The following is a 13,144-nucleotide window of genomic DNA, read 5'->3' on the forward strand; positions in this document are numbered from 1 at the left end:
AGAAGAGAAGAGAAGAGAAGAGAAGAGAAGAGAAGAGAAGAGAAGAGAAGAGAAGAGAAGAGAAGAGAAGAGAAGAGAAGAGAAGAGAAGAGAAGAGAAAACTGAGGACCAGGGAGGCTGAGCAGCCAGCCAGTATAAACCCTTGTGTGTGCTGAGACAAGATTAGAACTTGGTTCCATGACGCCAGGCCACCTGCCTCCTATCCATACAACAGCTTCTTCAAAAGGACACTGTCATTAAATGTTTTCATATAAATTATAAAGGTTTTAACTTGAGGCATTTTTCTGTTCTTTTCATGTTAGATACACTCTGACCTTGCAGAAGAAAAAGGGCTGAAAATCATCTACAAGTACACTGGGAAGGGAATTACAGAACCACCTTTCGGCATATTTGTCTTTGATAGAAACACGGGAGAACTGAACATCACCAGCATTCTTGACCGGGAAGAAACACCATTTTTTCTGGTAAGAAGGAACAGTTGTACCTTTATCTGTAGTTCTTCTCTGGTGAAATTATGATTTGGTTTATGGTTATAAAATAATTATGTAGCAATTGGTTTATATAGCAAATCTGTTAATGTTCATGTCGAAATTCAGCTGACAGGCTATGCATTGGACTCCAGAGGAAACAACTTGGAAAAGCCCTTGGAACTACGCATCAAAGTTCTGGACATCAATGACAACGAGCCAGTGTTCACACAGGAGGTCTTTGTTGGGTCCATTGAGGAATTGAGTGCAGCACGTAAGAATGTATTTCTTCTTTAGTTCTCAGTGTTGGCGTATATGTGCTTGTCCATGTGTGCACCACTTGCATCCAGGTGCAAGTGGGAGCCAGAAGAGGACATCGGATCCTCTGAAACTAGTTACAGGCACTTGTAAGCCACCACCTGATCTGTGGATTCTAGAAACCAATCCTGAGTCCTCTGCAAGAGCATCCAGTGCTCTTAACCACTAAGCCTTCTCTCCAAACCAACACAAAATTCTATCTTTTAATAAAAGTTGGATATTACTCACCAGAAGTATAATGATAATAAACCCATTACTCCAGGCTTTTATTACTGTAAATTTATAAGACCTTAAGAATCATGATTTTTCAGAGAAGATGGTAGACTGACACACTGTTGTGTTATGGTCTCCATAGCAACTATTCAAGCCTGCTCTATAAGGGGAAATTCGGTGTAGACACTATGCAAAATGAGCATGGCTGTGTTCCAGTAAAACTTTATAAGCAAAAACAAGCAGCCTCCTGGTTTTGGGATACTGTGACGTATCATTGTCCTCTGGTTTATATTATTTTTACTGTATGCTGACAACATTGTTCAATGCAGTACTCTCTCTAAGACCCAAAAGAGAGATTTCTCTTTGGTCATAATAAAAAGAATAGTTGTACTTCTAATATGTTTGCATCTAAATAAGCATTCAGGGCATGAATGGTTCTCAGTCTTGGCTATTAGATAAAATGTGTGGCCCTAATATAGCAATTTTCCATTTATTTATAATTTTTTTTCCTATTATTTCCATGCATGGAAGCCAGAGAACAACCTGTGCAGTCCAGTTCTCTTGTCCCATCGTGTAATCCCAAGGATTACTCTCAGTTCAGCAGACTCAGCAACAAGTGCCTTTACCCCCTGACATCTCTTTTTTGATAGTGGTATAGTGAAATTATGATAAGACTAGAAGATCCTTTCAGGATACAGCTGAAAGAATAATAAATAAAACAGGAACCCGTTCGTAAGAGTACTTACCTCAGATACCTTCTTTCCTAATGGCAGATACACTTGTGATGAAAATCACAGCCACAGATGCAGATGACCCGGAGACTCTGAATGCTAAAGTCTCCTACAGAATTGTCCCTCAGGAGCCTGCAAATAGTCATGTGTTCTACCTAAATAAAGACACAGGGGAGATCTATACGACCAGTTTTACTTTGGACAGAGAGGTAAGTTAAGGTCACCTGTCACCCTCTTTTCTTAACCCTCTCTAGTTTCTCCACTCCCTCGATTTTTATGTTCTAATTTTAATTTGCTCTGTATTCCTCACTCATGGAATAACTCTAGGAATTATTGTGTAGGGATGTGCTGCCAATATGGCAGTTACTAGCAACATATGCTATCCAGCTCTTGGAATATGAGCAGTCCAAATTGAGGTATGCTGTGTTCATACTGAGATGGGATTAGCATCAGATTGGGAAAACTTGGTATGAAGACTACAATTTTGCCATATGACTCAGACAGGGCGCACAGCATGATAGCACAGGCTGTTAATCCTAGCACTCTGCAGGCAGAGGCTATTGGATCTACAGAGACTGTTGGATCTCCATGAGTTTGAAGCCAGCCTGGCTGCCAAACTAGGAGTTCCAGGCCAGCCAAGGCTACATAGTGAGACTTAGCCTCAAAAACAAAAAGGAGAATTAAAAAGTTCATAGAGAAAAGTCTTATTTTAAATCTTAAAAAAAAAAAGGAATATTGAGAATTTAAGTAGTTTCCTAGAAAGATTATTCTCTCAAACATTTTATTTTGATTTTCAAAATTTTTTTAGCTTTATGCATATTGGTGTTTTGCTTGCATATGTGTCTAACACCACATATATACCTGGTGCCTGCAGAAGTCAGGAGAGGGTGTCAGATCCCCTGGTACAGCAGTTACAAGACAGCAGTTAGCTGTTCTTTGGATGCTGGAAACCAAACCTGGGTCCTCTGAGAAAGCTTCCGGTATTCCTAACCATTGAGCAATCTCTTCAACCCCTAATTCTAATGTTTTAATCAAAGGGGAAATAGACAATCTTTAAGAGCCACATGCACAAGAATTTTTATAGCATAAAAAGGTAAAGCGTAGGGGATCCTGAGTATACTGCAGTGTTATCAGATGTAAATCTTAGGCAGGTGTGTTGTGTCGTGTTTCAGAACCAGCTACTCACATGGGAAGGACCTCAGCCAACATTCCTGTTGAGGTCTTTGTGACATTTAAGAGTATGGCCAATGACTCCTAACTTCTGTGGCATGAGCAAGTTGCTGCCTCTGGAGTGTGGCCATTGAGCTGATATTCATGGCTGACACTTATCGGGTACTTACCTGGAGTATCTTGTAAACAAGATAATCCACATTGAAACCCTGTGAGGCAAATCCAGCTCTTATTCCCATCTTACACTTAAGGTAACTGAGTCTCGAAAGGATTAAGCGAGTATCCAGCCAAGAGCTTCAGAGACACAGCTCCCCTCCATCCACTGAGTGGGTCTGTCCCACACAGGACCCTCCCTCACTGATGTGTCTGCTGAGCCCCTTAAACCCCAGACACACTGAGCCAGGAGGCCACATATACGAAAAGGGTTCCTTTTTCTACTGTCTTTCTTCGTGCTCTGCTGTGGTTATGTTTTCTCATATAGCTAAGGACGACCAGGAACCTCTGTCCCTCCTACTTCCTCCTCCAGAAAAGGGTACACAAGTTTTGGTTTGAGAATTTTTAAGTGCTTTGAGTGGCATTTTTGACATCTCAGGGCTTCTGTCAGACATGTTTCTAGTCTGGTTCCCCCAGCCAAATATTCCTGACTTACCGTTTAACTTGGATGAAAGGATAAGAGCAAAACAGAAGCAACCATGTACCTCCAGGGCAGAGCAAACTGCAGCATGAACAGTCCACCTTTGTTTGAAGAACTCATCTCCTAAGACTATCCCTGGTGACACATAGTTGGGGGTTATCAAGATCTCCCTGTGCTTTTTCTGCCCCTCTGTAAAAAGCTCTGACTGCATATAAATATACATAGCATCTCCACACCAGTATTCAATGACCACAGCAGTTACTTATGAATGAACAAGCCTGCAGTCCATTTCCTAAAGATAAGGTGAACTAAAACCAGAACATCATCTTCGGGAGCTATTAATGTCTATCTCAGATGGGTCTTCTTCATTTTTTCTTGTTCTTCAGGAACACAGCAGCTATTCCTTTACGGTGGAAGCAAGAGATGGTAACGGGCAGATAACAGACAAACCAGTCCAGCAAGCTCAAGTTCAGATCCGTATATTGGATGTCAATGACAATATACCTGTGGTAGAAAATGAAATGGTAACTAAGTTTTTAGTAGGCTTACTATTTCCTGAATCACAACTAAAAATACATTATTGCATTAATAAAAGCTGTGTTTGTGTTCTGCAGTATGAGGGGACAGTGGAAGAAAACCAGGTCAATGTAGAAGTCATGCGGATCAAAGTGACCGATGCAGATGAAGTGGGCTCTGATAACTGGCTAGCAAACTTTACATTTGCATCAGGAAATGAAGGGGGCTATTTCCATATTGAAACTGACACACAGACTAATGAAGGGATTGTGACCCTTGTCAAGGTAAGTTGTGAATGTCCACCATCAGGGTGGGACTGTGGTTATAGGAAAGACTAACATGCTTTGAGTCCCATACTCTCACAGGTGCTTTACAGGGACATCAGTTGGTACCAGCATTGCTCAGAGTGAGGAACAGCCTTCATAGCACAAGTCATATAAAAAGAAGTAGTCACACTATAGTTCAGAGTCAGATCAGGAACTCAGATCCCAGGCACACAACCTTGCATAGCACACTTCCAGGCAGTGTGAGCTTGATGGGCCAGGGCTCAGCTACTTGCTTTTCAGAGAAAAATCTATTGTGATTTTACTTGCAAGTATTGTAAGGGCTGCAGTTTGAAAGGAAGTAACCTGCTCTCCTGTGCCTCCTGATTATCAATGAAGGCAAAAGTGCTGAACATATGAAATTCAGGGTATAGCTCAGTGGTAGATGGCTTGCCTAGCATGTGTAAGGCCCTGGGTTCAACCACCAGTGCCAAATAAGTTAAAACTTGGCTGGATATAGTGACTTGTACATATAATCCCAGCACTTGAAAGGAGGACTGTTGAAAGTCCAAGGACAACCTAGGCTACATTGTAAGCCTGGGTTATAAAGTGAGACCTCTAGCCAATCAATGGCCATGGATGAACTGGGTTTACCTGAAAGGGGGACTGGAAATGAAAGAGACAGGAGGTGGGGCTAGAGAAGGATGAAGCCAAGACAAGGTTCTGGTCAAGGCTCCAAGTTTAATATTCAGCACTGTGTTTATATAGGGAAAGCCCACAGACACATCCTTTGTTTCAGCTAGTTTATGTTGCAAAGCAAGATCAGCAGGCAGTCTATACTTTTAAGTTCCTGTAGAAGTTGCACATGCAACAAAGGCAGATGACTCCACCTAGGTCATTAAGGTTCAACGTGGCAAATGCTCCAGGTCTGTTCAGCCTGCTCAAGGCTGAGAAAAAGAGCACAATTCTCCCTTTTTTGTTTTTTAAAGATGAGCAGTACCAGTAGCTGGACAGGGGCACAAGATTTACTTGTTTTCCATAATCACATCTAGGGTAAAGAGTGACCAGGTGATTGTTCCTGTCTTAGGTCAGTGTCTATATTGCTCCTTCTTACCCATCATCGAGAACAAACATAGCATTGCTATATGACTTTGCCTTAGGTCGATAGGAGGTCAAGAACATTCTTACCTGTCTCTGACTACAGGCTTTCTATAGCACACTCTTTCCCATTCAGACCAAAGCCATGAAGGACATATGAATATGCACTCAATGCATTTCTTCATAGCAATTGATAACTGTCATGGTGAATAGCTGAGCTTCCTGAAAAGGATCCTCTGTGAAGGCAACCAATCTGTTTAAGATACAACGTCCAGTAATTAAAAGCAACAGATTATAATTAATGATCAAAGCAGTGTAGAAATTAAAGTTGTAAGCCATGGGGAAGTGGAAAACCAGAATTCAAACCATCCCTGATTCTGTCCTTTTTCTTTTTTCCTTTTGGCTAGTCCTTCTCGAACTTTAGCCATAGAATCCTTTACTATTCCTGAATGATCGATGTAAAAGTAACATTCTTCATGGAGGGCTGTACATAGTCCTCCTTGTTGAAGGAATAAAAGATCAAGTCCTCTCCTGTTTTGAAGGACTACCTTAGACAAGGAGATTAGAGATTCTTGTAAATGGGAAATAGAGGTTTCTATCTTTTCTATATCTGTATCTATTGCCATTCTAATGCGCTCATAATTTTTTCCTTGCAAAACCAGGGCAGAAGCACTAGTAGCTGCTCCTCCCACACTCAGATTTCCTTGGCCTCCAAATTTTAAATTTTTAAAATAAAAGGCATGATTTAAATGATTTTGTGGTATATTCAGATATAATTCCCCCTTTTTTGTTTTTTATGAAGATATTGTTTTATGAAGATAAGTTCCATGGGCCTGTTCCACAATATCTTGTCCTTTAGGATAATAAGAAAATATGGGTAACATCCATTTGCCATAATTGGTTAAGTACAAGTCCTCGAAGATTAACACTATTATGTGGTACATGAAGAAACTGAGGACGCTGAGAACAAGTCTTTACAACTTGATGTGCATATTTTCTAGGAATACCAAATTGTTGTCTCAAACTGTTACTATTTTGATGATGTAAAGAATGAGATTGTTCAGCTAAGTATTCCTGTAAGGCCTATAGTCTGCCTGGTATACAAATCTGCTGTGGCATTGCCCAGGGGTCCAGGCAATCCAGTATGAGTTCTTAAATGTCCTATAAAGTAAGGAACAGTACATGTTTCTCAAATTAAGCTGTATTTGTATAAATAACTGTAAAAATTAAGAATTAGCAGTATCTAAAAAAGGAACAATTTCAAGCAATTGTAAACCATGAGCTATATATTGGCTACCAATATACAAATTAAAAACTTGTTTTTTTCAGCATTTCAAAAACAGTGGCTACAATACATAATTCAATTATTTGTGCTGAAGCAGGGGGAAACTCAAGAGAATGAACATGTGATCCAATTACATATACTGATTTCCCATTAGATGAGCCATCTGTAAATACAGTAAATGCATTTTTTATGTGATGGATGCATAAATTTACAGGAAATACAACAGCATGCATAGAGGCAAATTCATTATCCAACTTGTCTTTTGAATAATGATTATCAAGTTTGCCTAAAAAGTTTGCCATGTAACAGGCCAAATATCAGTATTCTGCAATAACCAAACTTGGTTATTTGCTGTTTGAAATAAGGAATAAATGTTTCATCAGGTTCTTAAGACATTCTTTCCAAAATACTTTCATGATTCTATGCCACAATTCTGTATTAAGACAGCAACAGCTTCAAAATATGGTTGGTGCTCAAACTTTACTTGGAGATGAAGAAAGATGAATCCACATTAATGGTCCCTTTTGCTAAAGGACTGCTGTGAAATAGCCAACAATTGATCATAGTCTATATAATGTATCTGTTGACTAATAGCTACCTTACTTTCTGCAAAGCTATTTGTCCCTCATTGGTTAATTGTCCGGGGGAATTAAGCTTTGCATCCCCCTTGAGAATATCAAACAGGGGTTTAAGTTCTCCTATGGTAAGCTTAAGATGAGGTCTTAGCCAATTAATAGTGCCTAACAACTTTTGAAAATAATTTGAAATAAGTAAATTATCTTTTCTTACTTGAATCTTCTGTGCCACAATTTGTTTAGGATATTACTGAGGCCCCAAATATTGAAAAAGATATTGCCTTTGAATCTTTTCTGGAGCAACAATCACCTCAAAATTTTAAAGCTTGTTGTATAAGAAGAGCAAAGGCTTGTCATAAAACTCCTTCAGAGGAATCAGCTAATAAAATATCCATATAATGAATAATATACACTGAAGGATTCAAAGGTCTAACCTCTTGTATTGAAGCAGAAACAAAGTTTTGACATAATGTAGGGCCATTAGCCATTCTTTGAAACAAAACCTTTTAATGATATCACATTATGGGTTATTCAAAATTACAATCAAACTCACTAAATGCAAACCTCCCAGTCACCAGGATGCAAAGGAACAGTATAAAAACATTCCTCCAAATCCATAACAATTCTATATGCATTTCCTGGAATGGCAGCTGGAGTAGGCAAGCCAGGCTGCAATGCCTCCACAAGTTCCATAGCCTCATCAATTCTTTGCAAAGCCTTCAACAATCTCCACCTGCTAATTTTTTTCTTAATTACAAATATGTGTAAGTTAAAAATCCTGAACCTGCAATCGAACTGCAAATTGCAGCCAATGGAACACCGGCAGTTTAATTTTTAAGTTTTTTGTTTTGTTTTGTTTTGTTTTCCAAAATTATGGGTATGTTAGAGCATACCCATAATTTTGGAAAACAAAATCCAGTTTTAAACAATCCATTCTCTTTAAAATCAGTACCAAAAGCATTACTTTCACATAACAAAGTTTGGCTGCCAGTTCTTATATATGAGTGTATGACAATGCAGCTTTTAATACCTCATTAAAAGACATTGTTTTAAATCCTATCCTTTATAAGTCTAGTTTCTAGGATAAGAATTACATAAATTGTTATCCCAATTTAGAAGTATCTTTAGAGACCTCTTTTCCTGGGTTGGCTCATGCCACATGTTGTCTGAATGACTCCAACGCTGAGTTACCAGTTTTAAGCTGACTTTCTATTACCAATGTTACAAATTTTTAATCATACACAATAACTTATAAGCCGATACTCTATACCCAAGATATGCAGAACATATTTATACTTTTAAAAACCAGTCAGAAACAAAAATGAAGTAGCTACACACATCTTATATATTTAGACTGGACAAAATTCTTACTTTTTCTAGCTATCATTTCAAGAAGGGAGCAGCTTATCATTGCTGAACCCAATAAATACAGTCACAGATTTTCCACAGGTTAACTTATCAGTTTCTGCTGTGCAAATTGAGACTGCCTTTTAAAGAAGTTAAACTAAATCAATGGGCAGACAGCCAACAGATAAAGTTTTAACCATTTTTCTTTTGAACATAAAACATAGAACAACAATCATTCAAACAAAGAAACAAAAACAGACATAAATTGACAGACATGTACAGCTTGGTGCACCAAGGACAGACAATAGACAGAGCGCAAAGAGAACTTGATATCCCAAAGGGACCTACATATCCTACCTAAGAGACCCAGAACCAGACCAATAGGAGCCAGAGAGGAAGCAGGACATCTCCCGATTTCCTCCTGTCCCTAGGAGAGCTAGGAAATAGCTTTTACCATTCCTACTTCTGGGAACCATGGACAGCATAAATCTACTTGAGCTAAGACTTTTTCTAACATCTGTTTTTTAAGCCCTACTCCTCACCTGATGTAGCTCTTGGCTACAGACAAATACCTATATAGAATTCCCCTGTCCCATTGCGCTGTCACCCCTAGGTGAAGTCAGCATTGGGTCAAGACCTCTTCAGCCTAGTTGTATCCCCTTAATGCACCTCCTGCAACAACAGTCTCCAAAAAATAAAATTTATAACTAGCGCTAGCATTAATACTATTCATTACTTACCATGCATGGTGCTGTTACTTTTCTTCTGGTTTTTGTGGAGCTCCACCCAAGACAGTGTTTCTCCGTGGGTCTCTTCATTTTCAGGCCTCTCGTTTGGGCTCCACCTGTTCATCCAGTGACTGTGGATGAACTGGTTTTACCTGAAAGGGGTGTTGGCAATGAAAGAGATGGGGGTGGGGAGGACATGTGAAGATGAAGCCAAGACAAGGTTCTGGTCAAGGCTCCAAGTTTAATATTCAGCACTGTATTCATATAGGGAGAGCCCACAGACCCATCCTTTTCTTTTTTTTTTTTTCAGCTGGTTTATGTTGCAGAGCAAGATCAGTGGGCAGTCTATTCTTCTAAGTTCCTGTAGGAACTTGCACATGCAGCCAAGACAGATGACTCCACCTAGGTTGTTAAGGTCTAGAAACTCTGTCTTAGAAAGAAAGAAACAAAAAAATAACCTGCACAGAACTTTTTAAACAAAAATTCTAAAATGGCTTTGTCTATGTAACAAAATAAGAAGTAACATTAATATATTGTGATTGACTATTAGACTTCTCTAGTTTTAAAATGAAAAGCAACAGCTTTTAAATACTATTTCATTACGCTGCAAATAAAAATTAACTGCAGACTTGTGTCTCTCAACTTATGTGTATGTTTACTCATATGAATATGTTATAGAAATATAAGGTATATATAATGTATATATATACTAGGTAAATCTAAAAGTATGATGTGAAATAAATGTGTAAATAGGGAAAAAAGTTCACTTGAGGTTTCAGTTCTCCCCTTAATAATAAACTATGATATGCATTTAAAAACATCAACCCATGTTTAAAGGGAAGACAGATTTTTATGATTTGAAGAAATTAGTAATGCCACCAGAGACCAAACAAACTTGTTACAGAGAAATAAACACAATTTCAAACCATCAGTTGTGGGTCCCACTAATGGCAAAATCCAGTGTATACACAAGCCCATGGGCACCCTTGTTTCAGCAGGAGCAGATGAATTATATACACACAACCCCGGGTGGGAAGACAGAATTCACATACACATGGAAAGAAACAGTTGATAAATGACAAATAGTCGAATCATCTACAAAAAAGGGATGCAGTTATTTGCACTAAGAGAAGTGTAGATGAAAAAGACTACAGTTGGCTGGAGATGGCAGAGATGATGTTCGGTAGGCAGACTTTGCCTGGCATTCGTGGCCCAGATCATGTGGTCAGTGGTCACCATAGTAACCAGATTCAGTGGTAAGACACAGGAAGGAGAATCAAGAGTTGAAGGTGGTCCTTGGCTACATAGTCAAGTGTGAAGCTATCCTGGGCTACATGAGATTCTGTCTCAACGACCAAAATGTTTTAAGAAAATTATAGAAAAGCAACAGATTGAGAAAATTGCAAATGTGATGTCTTAGATATTGTAGGGAACCTTGGAGTCGACTCAAGACACCCCAAGTTCAAGTTCTCAGCACAAAGTTTTATTTGCTCCAGAGGGATAAAGCGCAGGGGATAAGAGACAAGGACAGGAAACAGAACTAGGAAGAAGAGGAGGGAACAAGGGAGATAGGGCGGGGATATTTGCCACAGGAGACAAAGGACTGCCTCTGGACAGAGAAGAGACAAACATGACCTATAGACAAATGTCACTTTATAAAGGTAAAAGAGGAAATCCTGTGTTAGGATTGTAATTTTAACCCTCATAGTAGGTGTTTAATTTTCTTTGGACATGTTAGTTAAGTGTGCCAAAGGGGGCGTGGGGGGGGAGGGTGTTGATTGCTGGACTTCAATATTTTGATAGCTAGACTCCAGTAGTCAGTTTCAGGAGGAAGAAATGGAAGTTTCCAAATAAAGGAGTAGACCTTGGGGACTGGTGTTTTGGTTCAGACAGAAAGGGGCTGAGGTGCCTATTTTACATAGCAAAGCAGATCTCACCTCCACGTTCTCCCAGCATTCCTGGGCCCTACCTGACTTAACCTGTCCTCAACCTTGAACTTTCCAGCCCTGTGACTGGACTCCCCTTCCACCAGAGGCCCCTCCCTATAAGATTCAGACATTTTGGCCTCTTGCAAATGGCTCTCCTCCTCCTCCTCCTCCTCCTCCTCCTCCTCCTCCTCCTCCTCTGCTCCTCCTCTTCTTAGGCATACTTTTTCTCTTTCCCTCTCTCTCCCCCACCCTCCCCATGGCAGCTCCCCATGGCTTGCTTAGTCTGCTTTCTTATAGAACCCAGGACTTATCAATCACTAATTAAGAAAGGCTCTTCAGGTTTTCTATAGCCCAATCTTATGGAGGCATTTTCTTAATTGAGGCTCCCTCCTCTCAGATGTCTTTAGCTTGTGTCAAGTTGACATAAACTCTCCAGTCCAGACACCGTGTACTCCATATCCCCATTTATCAAAAACAAACTCATGGAATATGTTACTGAATATTAATTTTCACTAAATGCCTATTAATTTCTCCTTTGAAAAAAAATCACTTTTACTTTTTAAAAATATGTTTCTGAAAATAACCGTGACCTTTACCAAAATAAACTGAAAGTACTTGCTTGTTGTTGGACATGGTGGCTCAGGCCACTTAAGGTAGCATGTAAGGAGGAGAGGAAGAAAGATAATGAAGTGTTTAAGGCCAGTGCAGTATGCAGAGTGAGTCCCGGGACAAGGAAAACCTTGATGTTTTTTATCCCCCAAATAGTAATAATTGTAAGGGCCAGAGGCAGTCAATGACTCAAGGAAAGTGTCCCTTTGCACATGTGAACTTGCAGAGGCTGTAACAGCAGATGCAAGTCCTGTACATGCTGAAGCCAAGCAAATTCCCAACATGGAGGGGAAGGGCAGTACAAAGTCCCATCCCTCATTGAGGAGCTGTCGGCATTTGATGGCTGCTGGAAAAGAGGAAATTGGTTTTCTTTAATGGTGTGATGCCTGGTATAGTGAAATGAAATGAACCAGCTGAAATGGCCTCATGGCCAAGAATAACTGGACAGCAAAAACTGGGCTTTATGGGTTGAGAGAAAGAGCATAGTTGAGTAAGAGAGGAAGTGGGCATGCGTCTGGAAGGAGTTGTGAGATAGGGTTGAAGTTGACCAAAGAATGAAAAATAAGAATGTATGTACGTGTGTCTATGTCTTATGTGTGTCTGTATGTCTGTATGTCTTGTGTGTCTATGTGTTGTATGTGTATGTCTGTCTGTATGTCTGTCTATATCTTGTGTGTCTGTCTGTAATGTTTATGTCTTATGTGTGTGTGTATCTGTCTGTGTGTCTGTATGCCTATATCTTATGTGTGTGCCTGTCTGTATGTGTGTCTATGTCTTATGTGTGTGTGTCTGTCTGTCTGCCTGTGTGTCTATATCCCGTGTGTGTCTGTCTGTCTGTGTGTCTATGTATTGTGTCTGTACATGCGGCTATATCTTATGTGTGTCTATCTTTTTGTCCATATGTCTGTGTGTCTATGTCTTATATGTGTGTCTGTCTGTCTGCCTGTGTGTTTATGTCTTGTGTGTGTCTGTCTTGTCTTTCTGTGTGTCTATGTCTTATGTGTCTGCATGTGTATTTGTGTCTGTATGTGTGCACATCTATCTGTGTGTCTGTGTGTCTATGTGTGTATGTGCACATCTATCTGTATGCCTGTGTGTGTGTGTGTGTATATATATATCTATCTATATGTCTCTGTGTGTGAATCTCTGTGTGTGCACATCTATCTGTGTGTGTGTGCACATCTATCTGTGTGTGTATGCACATCTATCTTTGTGTCTGTGTGTCTGCGTGTGTGTGTGCACATCTATCTGAGTGTGTGTGT

The 13,144-nt window shown here is 39.7% G+C and overlaps 1 protein-coding gene across 1 annotated transcript in view; it reads left to right on the plus strand.

The window, feature by feature from the left end:
- Nucleotides 1-13,144, plus strand: part of Dsg2 (desmoglein 2) — a 49,775-nt gene that overhangs the window by 23,355 nt on the left and 13,276 nt on the right. Inside the window, exons 4-8 of the mRNA XM_021150453.2 lie at nt 303-464; nt 597-741; nt 1,772-1,938; nt 3,920-4,057; nt 4,148-4,333. Of these exons, the coding sequence (XP_021006112.1) occupies nt 303-464; nt 597-741; nt 1,772-1,938; nt 3,920-4,057; nt 4,148-4,333 (798 nt within the window). The remainder of the gene's footprint in view (nt 1-302; nt 465-596; nt 742-1,771; nt 1,939-3,919; nt 4,058-4,147; nt 4,334-13,144) is intronic.

Source organism: Mus caroli, chromosome 18 (genome assembly GCF_900094665.2).
Source record: "Mus caroli chromosome 18, CAROLI_EIJ_v1.1, whole genome shotgun sequence".
Taxonomy (NCBI): Eukaryota; Metazoa; Chordata; class Mammalia; order Rodentia; family Muridae; genus Mus; species Mus caroli.